The sequence below is a fragment of the Pelophylax lessonae genome (genome assembly GCF_965119305.1).
Source record: "Pelophylax lessonae genome assembly, chromosome: 3".
NCBI classification, from domain to species: domain Eukaryota; kingdom Metazoa; phylum Chordata; class Amphibia; order Anura; family Ranidae; genus Pelophylax; species Pelophylax lessonae.
In genome coordinates, this window is record NC_138770.1 from 72,418,935 (window position 1) to 72,437,765 (window position 18,831).

Below are 18,831 nucleotides of genomic sequence, written 5' to 3' on the forward strand. Positions count from 1 at the left end.
GGAAATTCGGATGTTCTGGCCGAACCGAACTTTTCAAAAGTTCGATCATCCTTACTGGTCACATGTGTTGAATTCCTCCGAGATCCATGCCTCATTCATTTTTAGAAATGTGAGGTAGTCAACACTGTCGTGAGCTAGGCGAGTGCACTTATTGGTCACAATCCCCCCTACTGCGCTGAACGTCCTTTTCGGACAAGACACTGGACGAGGGGCAAGCCAACATTTCCACTGCAAATTGTGCAAGCTCTGGCCAGAGGTCAAGCCTGCTGACCCAATAGTCCAGGGGTTCATCACTTCTCAGAGCGTCCACATCGGCCGTTAACCCGATGTAGGCGGACACCTGTTGGTCTATGCGTTCCCTGATGCCATTTTTTGTTTGTACCGGGGGTTTAAGTACGTTGCCACCCAGTACTGGTCCTTGCCCTTTATGCTTTTTAAAAAAAAAACAAGCTCCCCAGAACCTGTCCTGCCACAGAGTTCGTACAGGTAGTCGTTAACTGCACATTTCTTCTGGATAAAGCCTATCAAGCGTATACATGTTTGAGTTCCATCGCATCGGGTAGTCACAAATAAGACGTCTGATGGGCAGGTTGTGTCGCCGCTGAATGTCAGCAAGGCAAGCCATGGCTTTGTAAGATCTTCTGAAATGGGCTTTCTTCCTGGCCTGCCGCAAGACGTCCTATACCCCAGGGTATTTGACAATGAATCGCTGCACGACCAAGTTCAGGATGTGTGCCATGCATGGCACGTGTGTAATTTTGCCCTGTTTCAGCGCGCTCAGCAGATTGGCACCATTGTCGCACACCACTTTACCAACTGTCAAATTGTGCGGTGTTAGCCACTGATCTGCCTGTAAACGCAAAGCTGAAAGGGGTGCAGGAACAGTGTGGCTCTTGGCTTCCAGGCACAACAGACACAGCACAGCATGGCAACGTCTCACCTGGCATGTCGAATAGGTTCTGGGGATCTTGGGCGGTGCAGCGGAAAAGGAGGAGAAGGAGTCAGCCGAGGAGGAGAGGGAGGATGGAGTAGGAGGAGGAGAAGAAGAGGCAGGCCTAAATGCAATCCGTGGGGGTAAAACCAAATCTACACGGGTGCCACGGGTTACATGCTTGACGGCCGTCAGAAGGTTCACCCAGTGGGCAATAAAATTTATATACCTTCCCTGCCCATGTTTGCAAGACAACATGTCTGTGGTCAGATGTATCTTGGCACTGACACTGTGTACCAGAAATACATTCACTTGCCGCTGAACATGGCCATATAGCTCTGGGATGCCCTTCTGCGAGAAATATTTCCTTCCTGGGACCTTACATTGTGGTGTTCCAATGGCCACAAATTTTCGAAAGGCCTCAGAGTCCACCAGTTGATATGGCAGTAGTTGGTGGGCTATCAGTTCTGACAAGCCAACGGTCAACTGTTGGGCAAGAGGGTTATCCGGCGTTATCATTTTTTTTACGCTCGAACATTTGGGCCACGGAAGCCTGCCTTTTTCCAGAAAAACGTGAGGACAGCATGATGGAAGGTGGAGTGGAGGACAATTGTGAGGAGAGAGGAGAAGGACGGTGAGAGCTGGGAGTGTGGCTTTGTGGGTTCTGACGGCGCTGCTCCCACTGGGCTCGGTGATGGGAGTCCAGGTGCCTTCTTAAGGCGGTCGTCCCTAGGTGAGTGTTTGGATTACCGCGACTTATGCGTTGACTGCCAAGGCCGCAGATGGCAACACTATTGTCAGCAGCGGACAAGTTAAAAAAAGCCCACACTGCGGAGCCATGTGCCGGCGTCCTGGGAGCGCCAGATGTGACCGTACATGGTTGATGGCTCACCCCTGATACATTAGCAGTCTGGTGTGTCCCTCCTGTGCAATGTAAGTTCGGCCTGCTTCTTCTCCCTATCTGCTGGTCCATCTCTCCCTCTGAACTCCCCTCCTCTTCCTCTCTTGTGGGCACCCACGTGACGTCCATAGACACGTCATCATCGATGTCACCTTCCCCACCACTAACGTTAGAGATCTCGGAGTAGGCAGCAACAGCTGGGACCAACCTCCTTGGGCTGATCTGGGTACTGTTGTCAGACTGCTGAGTGGCGGCTGTTGCTACCTCCTCTTCCTGATCTTATGCCAAGAATGGCTGCACATAGGAATGTGCTGTGATGGATCGGGAAATAATTCCAGTGACTCAATCGGAGGGTATATGGTGGTGGTGGTGGTGTTGGTGGTGGTGTCTTAGGGGGTGCACACAGCAGAGAGTGAAGAGGGAGCAGATATAGAGGATGAGGAGGCTGCAGAAGAGGAAGGCTGAGTGAGCCACTCAAACAAGTCTGGTTTGTCCTTTGATGTAATTGAATGCACCTTCTGCAACTTCAAACTTTGGCTCCGGCCTGGTGCCCCTGCCCTACCCCTACCACTCCTGCGGAAGGGCCTGCCTCTTCCTCTGCCTGTCATTTTTTAAATGACCCTGTGACAAAAGTCTCTAGAGAAGTGCAGTATATGTGGAAGAAGGTATATAACACCCCGCTTCAATATGTCGTTTTGGGGGGCCACTGGTCTATCACACCAGTTATACAAAAAACATTTCCAGTAAATTTTTGTCACTGTGTGTAGCAGAGGTAACACAGCAAAAGAGGCAACATTTCTGCAGTACCCAAATACACTTTTATGAAAGTATATTGTTATAAAACACTCCGCTTCAATCTGTCATTTTGGGGGGCCACTGGTATATCACACCAGTTATAATACTTTTTTTTCCCAGTAACGTTTGTCCCTGTGTGTAGCAAAGGGAACGCAGCAAAACAGGCAACATTTCTGCAGTACCCAAATACACTATTATGAAAGCATATTGTTATATAGCACTCCACTTCAATCTGTTGTTTTAGGGGGGCACTGATCTATCACATCAGTTATAAAAAAAAATTTCCAGTAACTTTTGTCACTGTGTGTAGCAGAGGTAACGCAGCGAAAGAGGCAAAATTTCTGCAGTACCCAAATATAGTGATACCTCGGTTCACGAACTTAATTGGTGAACTGACTCTGGTCGCGAACCGAATTGGTCGTGAATCGAGGCACATTTTCCCATAGGGTTCAATGTAAATCCAGTTAATCCGTTCTGACCTATTTTTTGGGGATTTTGAAGCACAAAAATATGAAACAAATTACAATACACATTAGTACAGTATAGTAATGTATAAAGAGAGAACACTAACCTTGCTTGAGATGACTTCTGGCATGGAGGAAGGCAGGTGGGAGGCTGTGAAATACAATACAGTAAGTACAGTATTGTACAGAAGTACTGTACAGTATTGTAAAGTACAGTACAGTAGTACAGTACAGTACTGTATGTGCTAAAAAGCACACCAAAAAGCAAAAAGTGTCTTCACAGTACTCACAGTACTTCTTTCTGTGTCTCTTCTTCTTTCCACGATCTTCCTACAGGAAGTCACGACCTTGTGACAGCCTGGAAATAGCATTAAAATGGCCACGGCTCCTGTTCGTGAACCGAAGCGGAGTTCATGAACCGGAGCATATTTTTATGAACTTTTCTGTTCGTGAACCGAGTTGTTCGTGAACAGAAGTGTTCATGAACCGAGGTATCACTGTACACTATTATGAAAGTATATTGTTATATAACACCCCGCTTCAATCTGTCGTTTTGGGGGGCCACTGGTCTATCACACCAGTTATAATACTTATAATATATATATATATAATAGGTCCACAAAAGGACTTTTGTGGACCTATTAGCTAGCGATTTGTGTCACTAACAGTCTGTCCCTGCTCCACACAGCAAACCTCTCCCTACACTGACAAAAGACGGAATGTAAAATGGCAACCATATCAGGTCTATTTATAAGGTAGGGGGTATGTCCATGTGCTGAAATGTCTCAATTGTCTGTCCTGTACCACCTGATGGATGTGTCATGGATCAAAGTTCTTCACAATGTAAAAGAATATGGCGGACGCGAATATCGCCATATGTTCGCATGTTCGGGGAACAGCGAACGAGCAATGGGCAAACCGCTTTTTGAGGGGACTTTTTGTATTTAACCCTTATATGACAAGAGATTATTGATGCCTAGTTGCCAAAGGCAAATTAGCAGCTTCAGTATGAGTCAATTAACTTGAGAGCTTTGGTTTAATAATTTACATTTCAATTTGTATTAAAACATTAATTTTTCAGGTGCAAGCATGGCAAAGTTATTTGCAAATTAATTTGATTTATTTTAAATTTTAATTTTCTTCTTATGTGACACTGAGAAAAGTAACAAACATAATGAATAAAAAAGTAAAAAAAAAATGCAATTTTTTTTTCAATCTGCATGAATGAAACTAAGTAAGGGAAGAAGAGTAGGAGGGAGTTAATTGGGACCAACAACGGTTAGATAGGGGTTAATACGGGATCAGAAAAAATACATTTTAGTAGAAAAAATAACTTGTAAGGTTTCTTTGTTTATGTCATATGCAGATCAAAGTTCACACCCTTTATCTACTGAATACTATTGAGTGAAATAATAAAGATAATGAATAAATACATTGAGTCATTGGAGCTGCTTTATTATCTCAAATTTTCTGGGCTGCACTAGTTTGAGGAGGCCATTCTGCCACATTTATTAGCAGCTTGGCATTGGAGGACCAGATTCATAACGACAGTTTAATGTGTTCCTGGGACTTCCAACATTCTGCCAGCTATGTAGTGGCATATCGTGTTGTTAAAATGATTTTGGATGTGGACTTGTTGACTTTTTAAATAGATGTTTGATGACCATGTAATGTACAGTGCTGTGAATTTATTTTTTTGTTTTTTTTGCATATTTGTCGCACTTTAATGATTCAGATCATCAAACAATTTTTAATATTACACAAAGATATATACAATAAATCCAAAATGCATTTTTTAAAATGATTTCATTTATTAAGGAAAAAGCTGTCCAAACCTACCTAGCCCTATGTGAAAAAGTTATTGCCCCCCTCCCCCTTGCTAAATCATATATAAAGAACCACATTTTTTTGAAAAATGAGTTAAATTTCCCTTGCTACACCCAGGTCTGATTACAGCTAGACCAGTTGCATCAAGAAATCACTTAAATAGAAGATGTCTAAACAAGTGAACACAAAATAGAGGAATGGCTGGCGCTCTGATGCACTGGGTAACAGCTACTGTGGAAGCAGGATGTCAGACAAATGCATAACAAAAAAAGAGAATATATATGTAGAGGCATTACCTACATAACAGTATGTGGGGTAAAGTCCATAAATTGTAAAGGAGATGAGCTGTGGGGTGGAAGTAAGCACGAAGGGCCGGCTCAGCTGCACAGGAGTCAATCTGTAGACAGGGTAAAAAAAGGACAAAGCGGAGCGCCTCTAAGTGCAATACGTTTAATAGAGAAAATAACATACAGTGTGAAATAACTCACTAGACGAAAGATAATGAAGGCTCAAGTGCAACGTCCTGAGGTCAAGCCGTCCAACAGCTTATGCCGGGAGAGGAGAAGTTGGTGCTGTCCGGTGGATGGAAAGGCGGGGAGGTGCCGGCTCTCACTTCGCCGAGACCGGACTCTCGAGGCAAGCTGTTTCTCAGCGTCGACCATGTGACGTGGGCAGGGTCAAGGTGCACACGACGCGTTTCTGAGCGTGCGCCAAGCTCGTGGAGAGCATGCGCGCTCTTTCTTCAGGTGTAGATGCCGGGACCATTGTAAGTAAGGGAATTTATACACACGTAATGTGTGAATGGCTGTACACGAAGATTTAGTGACCAATGAGGTACTATGGCGGCCATATTAAAAGCTCAAATCATGCGATTACACAGTAATAGTTAAAACATACACTATTGGTAAAATAAGTAATTAAATGAATAAATAAAACAAAACAGAATGTGAGGGGAATGTGTACATATGTAAACAAAGATGTAAACCCTAAACTATAAATAAACCATAAAAATATTAATAAAAAAAATTATTAATAGAAAAAAATAAATAAATAAATAAAATTAATGATAATCGAAATAAAAATAAAAATAAAAATAAAAATAAAAAATAAATATAAAAATAAAAATAAAAATAAAAATGTGAGAAGAATAGACATATACATGTATGTACGCACATACATCTATGCACATACACATGCATATGGCAGGTGAGGAGAATGTGTTAAAAAATATATTTTATAAGATATAAAAAAATATATATGTTAAAATATTAAAAAGTCACAATATTTAATGGTGTATATTTTATAAAAAGGACCTCTATAAAAGAAGGGTAATTATAAACTAGTACTGATTTCAAGTTCCTCGTTTAGTCCATACTGTTTTAATGTGTTCAAAGAAAAAATCCAAAAAGTCTCACGTTCGCAGAGCCTAGAGAACCGCTGGGCCTCTGGTAATTTATTGGATATGGCCTCAATAATCCAAACTCTCAACCCCTCAGTGGATTTGTTGTGATACTCTAGGAAATGTCTAGGGACACTATGTTTATCGGACCCTTCCTCAATAAGCCACCGATGTTTGCCAAACCGTTGGCGCAAAGGACATATGGTGCGGCCCACATATAATAATTTACAAGGGCAAGTCAGACAATATACCACATGATCTGTGGAACAATTGTAAAAGTTGTCCAACAAATATGTGTGGCCTTGATGGGAAAAGGATTTTTGTCCATAATTAATATAGTCACATGTCTTGCATAATTTTTTCTTACATGGATACATTCTCTTAAGGGGAATGAGGTTCAAAGATGGGGCTTTGCAATGCTCAGGTAGTTTACTGGGAGCTATTTTGTTCTTTAATGTCAAAAAGGGGAGTGATTGGCGCTGCCAGGAAAGTAGGTTAATGGGAAATCTGGGTTAGGCTCCTATAGTTCAAGACCAAGTTCAACACATGCAAATGCACATAGAATGTATGTGGGAATGAGAACTATATAAGTAATAGGATATAAAAACACAATGGGTGTGTAATATGTGTGTAAAATTAACACTATGTGCTGATACCAAATCAATAAGTAAATAAATGTGTTCAATACCTAAACGGCTTATTGAGACTCAACATAAATATGCAAATATATGTAAATGTAGGTATAAAAATATAAAAGCATATAAAGATAGTATTAATAAATTATGGTGATATAGAGAGTTAGTGTGCAAAGGTGCTAAAAAATAAATATAGTGCACTAATCAAACTAAATAAGGTGCATTCCGAATAGTCATAACCATCTATTCAATAAAGTGTAACTGCATACTCATAAGCAATGAAAATAAATAAGTGGGTGAACTATGTGCATCCCACACTGGTGACAATATAAACACTAGTAAATAAATAAGTGAAGCCGTGCAAATAACTATATAAATTATGAAAGTGAGAACCATATAAATTCAAAGGCTCAAAAAGCAGGTTCTGTGTATTTTAAAATTGTCCAAAAATAGTGCAATCAGAGTTGGTACAGAAATCATAAAGTTCTATAGTCCATATAAGGATGGAGTAAGGTGCTCTTTTTTTCTATGAAGCCGGGAGTGCAGTGAGTGATTGGAAGATAGGGTGCTCCCCCTCTCCTGGGGTCCTGTGCTTACCGGATGTCCGTACCCCTACAGGGGTAAATGGCGGGTCGATAACAGGGATCGCTCCCATACACCGGCAATCTGGTTCCGTCCTATCCTTCCTATTACCACTCGTATCCACTCCTTGCTCCGGTACACATAGGGGTTAAAGCATCAGGGAGAGAGCTCCAGTACAATTCCCGGGTATATGAAAAAGGGGAAAAACAGAAGCCTCCGATAGTGCAGGATTGCCTTTAAAACTTTTATTTAGATTCCAAAAAAGACATGTACTCACATAAAATCAACATGCAGCGCATCCGTATGGCATAGGGTCCGCAACTACCTCGTTCGCGGTGCTCGCCTGGGATCAGCGTGCGTTCCTAGCCTCGGGATCGTTCAGACGGAAGTGATGTGGTCACGTTCTCCTTTATATGGAATAATAATCCTTTCTCTAAACATTTGGTATACTTCGGCAGGTATATTGATGATATTATCATTATCTGGGATGGCCAAACCACCGAGATAGAGGCCTTTGTACACTATTGCAACAACAATCAGTTAGGACTCTCCTTTACGTTTGTATACAATACTGATACTCTCCCTTTCTTGGACCTGGAGTTGGGCCATGTAGACCACAAGATTTTTGCCCGCAATTACACCAAGCCCACGGCTGGCAACTCCTATATACATTATAGGAGTTGCCACCACCCCACGTGGATTAATAACGTACCCAAAGGGCAGTTTTGCCGGTTACGACAGAACTGCACCAAGGACCAAGACTACCAGTCTCAGAGTTCCCACCTAAAAAATAAATTTCTTGATAAGGGCTACCCATCAGACTTGGTTGACCTAGCTTGCCACACATATGCCAAAGGAAAGCCCCCCAAGGTTCCCAAGCCTGTAGCGGACCAACCGGTTCGTTTCATTACTAAATTCCACACCAAGTTCAGAAACATGGAGGGGATACTCCGTAAACATTGGAATATCTTGTTGCAAGACCCACACCTCAAAGCAACCTTACACCCACGCCCTATAGTTACCTATCGGAGAGCACCAACATTAAAGAACAAAATAGCTCCCAGTAAACTACCTGAGCATTGCAAAGCCCCATCTTTGAACCTCATTCCCCTTAAGGGAATGTATCCATGTAAGAAAAAATTATGCAAGACATGTGACTATATTAATTATGGACAAAAATCCTTTTCCCATCAAGGCCACACATATTTGTTGGACAACTTTTACAATTGTTCCACAGATCATGTGGTATATTGTCTGACTTGCCCTTGTAAATTATTATATGTGGGCCGCACCATATGTCCTTTGCGCCAACGGTTTGGCAAACATCGGTGGCTTATTGAGGAAGGGTCCGATAAACATAGTGTCCCTAGACATTTCCTAGAGTATCACAACAAATCCACTGAGGGGTTGAGAGTTTGGATTATTGAGGCCATATCCAATAAATTACCAGAGGCCCAGCGGTTCTCTAGGCTCTGCGAACGTGAGACTTTTTGGATTTTTTCTTTGAACACATTAAAACCGTATGGACTAAACGAGGAACTTGAAATCAGTACTATTTTATAATTACCCTTCTTTTATAGAGGTCCTTTTTATAAAATATACACCATTAAATATTGTGACTTTTTAATATTTTAACATATATATTTTTTAATATCTTATAAAATATATTTTTTAACACATTCTCCTCACCTGCCATATGCATGTGTATGTGCATAGATGTATGTGCGTACATACATGTATATGTCTATTCTTCTCACATTTTTATTTTTATTTTTATATTTATTTTTTATTTTTATTTTTATTTTTATTTCGATTATCATTAATTTTATTTATTTATTTTTTTTTTTTTCTATTAATAATTTTTTTTATTAATATTTTTATGGTTTATTTATAGTTTAGGGTTTACATCTTTGTTTACATATGTACACATTCCCCTCACATTCTGTTTTGTTTTATTTATTCATTTAATTACTTATTTTACCAATAGTGTATGTTTTAACTATTACTGTGTAATCGCATGATTTGAGCTTTTAATATGGCCGCCATAGTACCTCATTGGTCACTAAATCTTCGTGTACAGCCATTCACACATTACGTGTGTATAAATTCCCTTACTTACAATGGTCCCGGCATCTACACCTGAAGAAAGAGCGTGCATGCTCTCCACGAGCTTGGCGCACGCTCAGAAACGCGTCGTGTGCACCTTGACCCTGCCCACGTCACATGGTCGACGCTGAGAAACAGCTTGCCTCGAGAGTCCGGTCTCGGCGAAGTGAGAGCCGGCACCTCCCCGCCTTTCCATCCACCGGACAGCACCAACTTCTCCTCTCCCGGCATAAGCTGTTGGACGGCTTGACCTCAGGACGTTGCACTTGAGCCTTCATTATCTTTCGTCTAGTGAGTTACTTCACACTGTATGTTATTTTCTCTATTAAACGTATTGCACTTAGAGGCGCTCCGCTTTGTCCTTTTTTTACCCTGTCTAAACAAGTGAAGCACAATAAAATATCTCAAAAACCAACACATCATTAAAGAACAGATGAAAAACAAAGTAATTGACATGTATCAGTCTGGAAAGGGTTACAAAGCCATATCTAAAGCTTTGAGACTCCAATAAACCATGGTGAGAGACATTATCCACAAATGGAGAAAACTTGGAACAATGGTGAACCTTCCTAGGAGTGACCGGCCTACCAAAATTACTCCAACAGCACAATGACGACTCATCCAGGAGGTCAAAAAAGAACACAGAACAATATATAAAGAACTGCAGGCCTCATTTGCCACAGTTAAGGTCAGTGTTCATGATTCAACAATGAACGAGACTGGGCAAAAATAGCATCCATGGAAGAGTTCAAAGGCGAAAGCCAATGCTGACCAAAAAGAACACAAAGACTCATCTCACATTTGCCAAATAACATCTTGATTATCCCCACGACTTTTGGGCAAATATTCTGTGGACCGATAAGACAAAAATTTAACTTTTTTTAAGGTTTGCATGCTGTTACATCTGGCATAAAACGAACACACCGGGGGTGTGGTCGGACCTCGGTCCGTGACGGCTGCTTAGTATTGAAGTTCCCACTCACAGAGGCCTTGCCTTACCCAGTTGTCTCGAGAAGAGTGAGTATCCACCCAGCTCACAATGGGGAAATCAGACCGGAGCACCTCTGCTTCCCGCTCCCATTCATCTTACGGTTCTGGCACACAGTTAAGCCACAATATACCGGAGCTTTTCCAGACCCAGCACAGGGATAAACAGGAATAATTTTCCTCTACTCCTCCAGGAGCTGCATTCTCCTCTCCAGATGACCCTGTGCAAGATATCACACTGCAGCATGATCATTCCTCAGTGGTTCTCCCGCTCTGTCTGGGAGACCTGCAGAAAGTGGCCTCTGGCATAAAAGACACTTTCACCACAGCCATAGCGGATCTCAAAAGCGATATCCAGGCCCTGGGCTCCAGATTAGCAGAAGTGGAGCACACCTCTAGCTACCATGAGGTAGCCATCCAGCAGGTGCAGCACATAACTGAAGCCCACTCTTATCATCTCAGAGAAATTCATAGACACCTGGAAGATTTGGATAACCAGGCATAATATCAGGGTGAGGGGTGTCCCTAAACAATTGAGCCTTGTGACTTATCAAAGGCAGTACTGGCAATCTTTAATGACCTGTTCGAGCGACCACCAGCAATGAATGGAATGGATACATAGAGATTTATGCCCAAGAGGAAGGGATAGCAAACCCCCGCGAGACATTGTGTGCTGCCTAGTGAGTTTCCCCCTTAAAAAATACATCCTTAAGAGAGAGAGAGATATTGCATACTCTACAACGGAACAGATATCCATCTGTATCAGGATCTTTCTAATATCACTCTACAGTACAGAAGAGACTTACGGCCCCTATTGAATGCCCTCCATTCTGGAAACATCTCATACAGATGGAAGTTCCCGTTCTCCTTATCAGCATCTGCTCACGGTCGGTCGGCATAACTAAGAGTCCCCGAAGACCTACTCACTTTTGCGATACTCTCGACATCCCCCTGGTAGACGTACCAGATTGGTATTTATCTCTTTGCCTTCCTGCACCCTGGAGTTCCAGTACATATGAGGATTCCATGGATTGGCTAAACCAACGACATTGACAATTGAGATTACCTCCTTCTACTCCCCTGATGCTTGCTGATCACCAGGCCCCATCTGCCTCACTGGCCCACAGGAGGGCTTGTCATGATGCCTGAACACAGGTATCCAGCAATCAGTCTCCCAGCGATAAGTAATCTGTTCAGCTAATACACCCCTCACATTTTTGTAAATATTTTATTATATCTTTTCCTGTGACAACACTGAAGAAATGACACCTTGCTACAATGTAAAGTAGTGAGTGTACAGCTTGTATAACAGTGTAAATTTGCTGTCCCCTCAAAATAACTCAACACACAGCCATTAGTGTCTAAACTGCTGGCAACATAAGTGAGTGACTCATTAGTGTTACAAGGTCTCAGGTGGGAATGGGGAGCGGGTGTGTTACATTTGGTGTTATCGCTCTCACTCTCTCATACTGGTCACTGGACGTTCAACATGGCACCTCATGCCAAAGAACTCTCTGATGATCTGAAAAAAAGAATTGTTGTTCTACATAAAGATGGCTTAGGCTATAAGAAGATTGCCAAGATCCTGAAACTGAGCAGCAGCACGGTTGCCAAGGCCATACAGAGGTTTACCAGGACAGGTTCCACTCAGAACAGGCCTTGCCATGGTCGACCAAAGAAGTTGGGTGCACGTGGTCAGCGTAATTTCCAGAGGTTGTCTTTGGGAAATAGATGTATGAGTACTGCCAGCATTGCTGCAGAAGTTAGAGGGGAGGGGGTTAACCTGTCAGTGCTCATACCATACGTCGCACACTACATCAAATTGGTCTGCATGGCTGTCATTTTAGAAGGAATCCTCTTCTAAAGATGATGCATAAGAAAGCCCGCAAACAGTTTGCTGAAGATAAGCAGACTAAGGACATGGATCACTGGAATCATTTCCTGTGGTCTGATGAGATCAAGACAGTGTGTCTTGCCTACAGTCAAGCATGGCAGTGGGAGTGTTATGGTCTGGGGCTGAATGAGTGCTGCCAGCACTGGGGGGGGGGGTACAGTTTATTGAGGGAACCATGAATGCCAACATGTACTGTGACATACTGAAGCAGAGCATGATCCCCTCCCTTCAGAGACTGGGCCGCAGGGCAGTATTCCAACATGATAATGACCCCAAAAACACCTCCAAGATTACCACTGCCTTGCTAAAGAAGCTGAGGGTAAAGGTGATGGACTGGCCAAGCATGTCTCCAGATCGAAATTGTAGCAAAGTGTAATTTCTTCAGTGTTATCACATGAAAAGATATAATAAATTATTTACAAAAATGTAAGGAGTGTACTCACTTTTGTGAGATACTGTATGTACTGTATAAACTTGTACCTGTATATACCTGACCTATTTTCACCTTATGTGTGTTTCTGAAATTATTACCATCATATGACGTCCGCCCGCATCGAGGGAGACTTCCTGCCGCCGTCATATTAATATGGCCCGGTAAGGAAGTTGTTAATTAATGACAAAATTATTGCCGAACAAACAGATTTGAAAATTGCTCTGGTCCATAAGAGGTGAACAAGTGTGAGATCTGAAGTGGGTAAAGCGATATTAAAAACAGAATAAAAAAAAATAAATAAAAAATAAACATGTTATACTTGCCTGCTCTGGGCAGTGGTTTTGCACATGGCAGCCTAGATCCTCCTCTTCTTGGTTCTTCTGCTGGCGCTTCTGTCCCCTTCCTCCTGCCAAGTACCTATAGGAGCACCCAAGCATGCTTGCTCCCAAGCCGAGGCTCCATGTGTCCATTCACACACAGAGCTGTAGCTTAGCTCCATCCCCTCTCTCTCCTCATTGGCTCACTCGCAGTGATTGACAGCAGAGGGAGCCAATGGCATCCACTGCTCTCTCAGCTAATAAGGAGAGGGAGTCCCCAGACAGCTGAGACTCTCATGAACTTCACTGGATCGAGATGGGGCTCAGGTAAGTATTAGAGGGGGGGGCTGCTGCAACACAGAAGGTTTTTTACCTTCATGTATGTAGCAGGTTTTCCAGGCGTTGGGCCTGAGATGGGTCTGCCATTGTTACCGGTGACACCTTCAACCCATTTAAGCTGAGTACCCAAGTGTGAGAGTTGAGACAATGACCATTCCGGCATCTTTGGTTTGTTTTGTTTATTTTATATTGGGAATGGGAAAAGGGAATGAGTGGGATACTCCTCTGGCTCAACTAGGTAAAACTGGGACACTCTGTAGAAAAATGCCTGTTAGTGCTGTCTTGACGCCAGCTGAATGCCGACCAACGCTTCCTGATGCTTGAAAAATGCTTTATTACTGAACTGTGCTAGAACTTGACTTGTAACACCATTGATTAACTCAAAAGATCCTGGACTGTAGTAGGACTTGACTCGTGACACTCTGTTTAGCTCAAAAGTCCTGTGAACAGCTCCCTTCAGCCCTTCACTGATTGAGGTAGCTCCTTGTAACTTCTTGTGCTGCTGCAACTCTCAACACTGTACACTGCACACTGCACACTGTACACATTAACTCTTCAGGGCCCAACTGCTGGAGCCCCCTTTACACTTTCAGGGTCCTCTTACTAGGCACCCCCTCTACTGTTCAGGGTCCTCTCACTAGGCACCCCGTCTGACACTTCAGGGTCCTCTCACTAGGCACCCCTTTGATACTTCAGGGTCCTCTTACTAGGCACCCCCTCTGACACTTCAGGGTCCTCTCACTAGGCACCCCCTTTGACACTTCAGGGTCCTTTCACTAGGCACCCCCTCTGACACTTCAGGGTCCTCTCACTAGGAACCCCCTATGACACTTCAGGGTCCTCTCACTAGGCACACCCTTTACTGCTAGCTAGCTCCTGGATCCCCTGGACCTTCACCGGAGTGGTCCCCTCTCAGCTAGGCAGACCCCAGGGGCAATTACAGTACTCACGAACTTGGAACGCTTTCCTGAAACTGCGCCCCCTTCAACTCAACTCCTCAGCACACCGGATCCTCTCTGCAGCTTAGCTCTCTCTGTATCCTCAGGCAAGCTGCCCAAGACACCTGATCCTTCTGACAGGATGAGAGACAGCCGTACTCTCCCTCCTGGGACTCTGCTTCCCACCAAAGACGCTGCGTCATGCGTTCCCCTCAAACTTATACCCACTCCCAGAATCCTATGCGGCAGAATCTGCCTTTCTGGGGTAGATACAGGCCTGAATGTGCCACTGATTGGGTTTCCTCCACTTCCCAATGAAAACCCTTCTCATGGAGCCAGTGGGGAGACTCCCCAGTCTCAATAGCAACACCTGGGGGACATGACAGCCCAGCTGAAAATCATGGCCCTGCTGTTAGGCAGCCAAAGCCCACTATACTTTGCCTAGCACCTACCTTGTAGGGTGCTACATGTATAAAATGCATGAAGGTAAAAAACCTTGAGCTTTTGGAAATAATTTACTAGTAGCCTCACCTAAATGTCTTTTGGCTAATAGGTTTACATCATCCATTTTTTCATTACTGTTTTATTCAGATAATGGGTAACATATTCACAGATGAGAGTCCTAACAAAAGCAAGTCAGCACTTTATCAAGAATACTGTGAGAGATCAACAGCAGGGATAACCAAATTTGCATAGTTACACTGAGGAAACTGGGACCAGACTCTATATATTTAAAGTAAGATTTATTTACAGTGGAACAGAAATCCATTCAAACACCAGAAAACAGCAAACATAAAGATATATGTAAACCAAAAACCACAAAGTACCAAGTACAAAGTACCTAACTAAACAACCTAACAGAAAGCCAAACTCACTAACTAACTATATACAATATATACAATAAATACAAATGGGGAACATAGAAAAGCAAGGCAAAACTGGAGGCATAGGAAGGGGGAACCAAACTGGGATCAGGGACAAAAGGGAGTAGGAACAAAGGCAGCAGAGTTCATGTACAAGGAAAAAAGCACAACCAGGAGCAGGAACAGGTTAACTAGCAGTATCTGGCAGCAAAGCAAAACACTGGAGTGAGCGAGAAATATAGAGGAGGACCAAAATACCCTCCCAGCAGCCAGCTTTGGGTGGAAACTGATTACTGGGATCTGCTGGCTGCCTGGAGACATCATCTGGGGGACCCTGGAACTACAGTCTTCCATTTTGGGAAGCACAATGCCACCAGCAGGTGATCCAGGTACTGACAAATACTTTACAAACCTTACTGGTATAAAAGTTGAACAGAGGGAGATCGACAGCAAGCACCTGCCTCCTGCACTAACATAACAGTACCCAATGGAAGTGCAATAATGCAACGCTTCCATTAGTCTATTTTGAAGTATCCTTTGAAAGTGGCACTATCTGGGCAGCATATTCTATTTCACAAATGTGAACACGCTTGCTATAAAGAAGTTAGAAAAAATTGAATTGTTAGCCTATATAGTGACTTTCACCAACTAAAGTACATTTTGCATATAATGCTATAAATGTTTGCTCAAAGCATTATTTAAATATATATTATAATATATAAAAGTCCTTATTACAATACAAGCATAAAATGTTCTCTACAACTAAATGCTTAAACAGGGCCAGATCTAGTATGGTTGATCTGGGGGTGCAGTAACAAAAATTGGTGAGGGTAGTGCCAACAGACCTTCATTTTATCCTTGTAGCTACATGTGCTCCAGTTAATGGTAGATATGGCAACATTGTACATAACAGTGGGAGTGGCCTAAGGTGAAGGTTTAAAAGAACCTGACCCTATTTACTGTATACACAATGTTTCCTCAGCTCAGTGTTCCCAGCAGTGACCATTCCAGATGTCAGTGCCCCCAGTAGTGACCAGTATAGATATCAGTTTTTCCAGCAGTGGCAGTACAGATCTCAGTTCCCTCACATCAGTGACCAGTACAGATTCTAGGCCCCCAAGAATGAGATTTATAGATCTCAGTGCCCTCAGAAGTGACCAGTATAGATAGCACTGCCCCCTGCAGTGGCCATAATAGTCTCAGTGTCCCGAGTGCATTGTAACTGTGCATCCAAACTTCCAAGTTCTGACCAGAGTACACAGACCATCCCGGGAACCACTTGTCTTGCCTTGTCTCCAGCAAGGTGGTAAATCTGAGGCACACTCCTGTCAGAGCTAGCCTTGGGCTAACCACTACACTCATAGTGGCTGCTGTGCTTCAGCTAAACTGGGTTGAACTTCAGTGCCTCATTATAGGGAAGGCCCTGTTGATGCCACTGTTTCTGTGGTGGGGGGACTAAACTTTAGGGAGGGCATAGCCCTCTTAAGCACATCCCTAGAGTTGGCCCTGCTATTAAAAATTAAGACATCCCATTTAAAAAAAAAAAAAAAATGCTGCACAGACTTTTATTTGGATAGTGTTCTGCATCAATTACCAACAACAATGTGTTTATATACGTAAACCAGCATTTTTCAACCAGGGTGCCGTGGCACCCTGGTGTGCCTCCTGGGTTCTTCAGGGGTGCCTTGGCAAAATGCCTAAAAATTGCAACAAATTGAAACTGTTTTTTACATTGCAGCATTACAATTCTGGGCACCATGCGAGTCAAGCCACTGGCATCCTAACAACCAATGGCATCAATGGTTGATAAGGAGAATGACAGATGCTTGCTTAGAATCCTTGTTTACTCCTCCTCTTCCCCTCCATCAGCACTGGGGTCACATTAGCAGGTAGAAGAAGAGAAACTAAGGGAGAAAAGAAATGCTAGAATACTAGTCAGTACCAGTTTGCAATAGTGGAGGACTAAATCAGTTCTAACATTGGATTGCCCATGTGTATGTGTATGGATGTTGCTGCTATATGTAAAACTATTAGTTTTTTTTTTTTTTTACATTTTAGAATGGGGTGCCTCGAGATTGAAAGAAGGTTGAGAAACACTGATGTAAACAATGCATAGTAACAAGGTTTATTAGGTATGAATATTATTTTGTACTTTCAAAAACTCTTTAGGTCATGAGAAAACTTCTCTACCCTTATCCAACTATCAGATGTTTTTATGCTTTTAAACAATTATATTGGCACAGAAGAAAAAAGCTTTGTTAAAATTTTCACAGATGCTTCTTTCACGTCATTATTTCTTAGGCTATATATCATAGGGTTTGCTACAGGAGTAATAACACCATAGATGAGAGAGATATATTTCAGCATGGAAGAAAGATTCTTGGTTTGTCCCATGTACATAGTGATAGTTGTCCCATAAAACATGAAAACCACGATCAGGTGAGAAGCACATGTAGAAAAAGCTTTGAACCTTCGTTCGGTTGACTGAATTTTTAATACTGATGAAATAATTAGAATATAGGACACCACAATGAATACAAATGGTGCTAAGAGGACAAATAGACTTACAATGAATAGTCTTAGTTTATAAAAGGTGAGATTTCCACATGCTATCTTTAGCAGTGCTAATATCTCACAGACAAAATGATCCAGTTTATTTTCTGTGCAGAAGATCAGAGGCTTTACAATGGTGGGGCCAACGGATATAAATAAACTACCCAGCCACATAGTAATTGTTATATTACGACAGATGTTATGATTCATAATGATCACATAATACAAGGGGAAGCACACAGCAATGTAGCGATCATAAGCCATAACTGCTAACAGTAGACCTTCGGTACCCCCTAGGAACAGTCCGATGTTCATTTGCACCATACAGCGTAAAACAGAAATGGTTCTTTTCTTGTAAAGGGCATCAAGAAACATTTTTGGGACAGAATTAGATGAAAAACACAAATCCAGGAATGAAAGATTGCAGAGAAAAAAGTACATTGGAGTGTGCAATTTAGGGCTGATAAAAACAGCAAATATCAGAAAGCTGTTCCCCAGAATGGTCAACATATAAATGAATAATAATGCAACAAAGAATATTAAGGAAATCTGCATATTTTGAGAAAAACCAACCAAGATGAATTCTTTCAAAGAGGTCTGATTTCCTGGATTCATTACAAATGTAATGCTACTATTAAACAGATCAGTTCTTTTTTTGCCAAGAGTTTTGAAAGGTAAAACTGAAGGGGCATTTAATGAGCTTTCTGCTTTTCTAAAAAAAATAAAAATAAATTTCAAGTAAAAACAAAGCAATTAAAGCAAATTAAAGAAGCTGGATGGAAGTAGTATGTGAAAGAATGAATATAGTAAACCTTGATTACATAAATTAATAGATAAGTAAAATATATTAAAGATATTATAAATGAT

At 42.2% G+C, this 18,831-nt stretch overlaps 1 protein-coding gene across 1 annotated transcript; it reads right to left on the reverse strand.

Annotated features, from left to right (window-relative positions):
• Nucleotides 1–17,640: 17,640 nt before the first annotated feature.
• Nucleotides 17,641–18,579, reverse strand: LOC309550353 (olfactory receptor 2G3-like; the record flags this gene model as incomplete). The annotated part of the gene is made up of 1 exon (XM_082250750.1): nucleotides 17,641–18,579. The coding sequence occupies one exon, from the start codon at nucleotides 18,577–18,579 to the stop codon at nucleotides 17,641–17,643; it is 939 nt and encodes a 312-aa protein (XP_082106876.1).
• Between the last annotated feature and the right edge of the window lie 252 nt (nucleotides 18,580–18,831).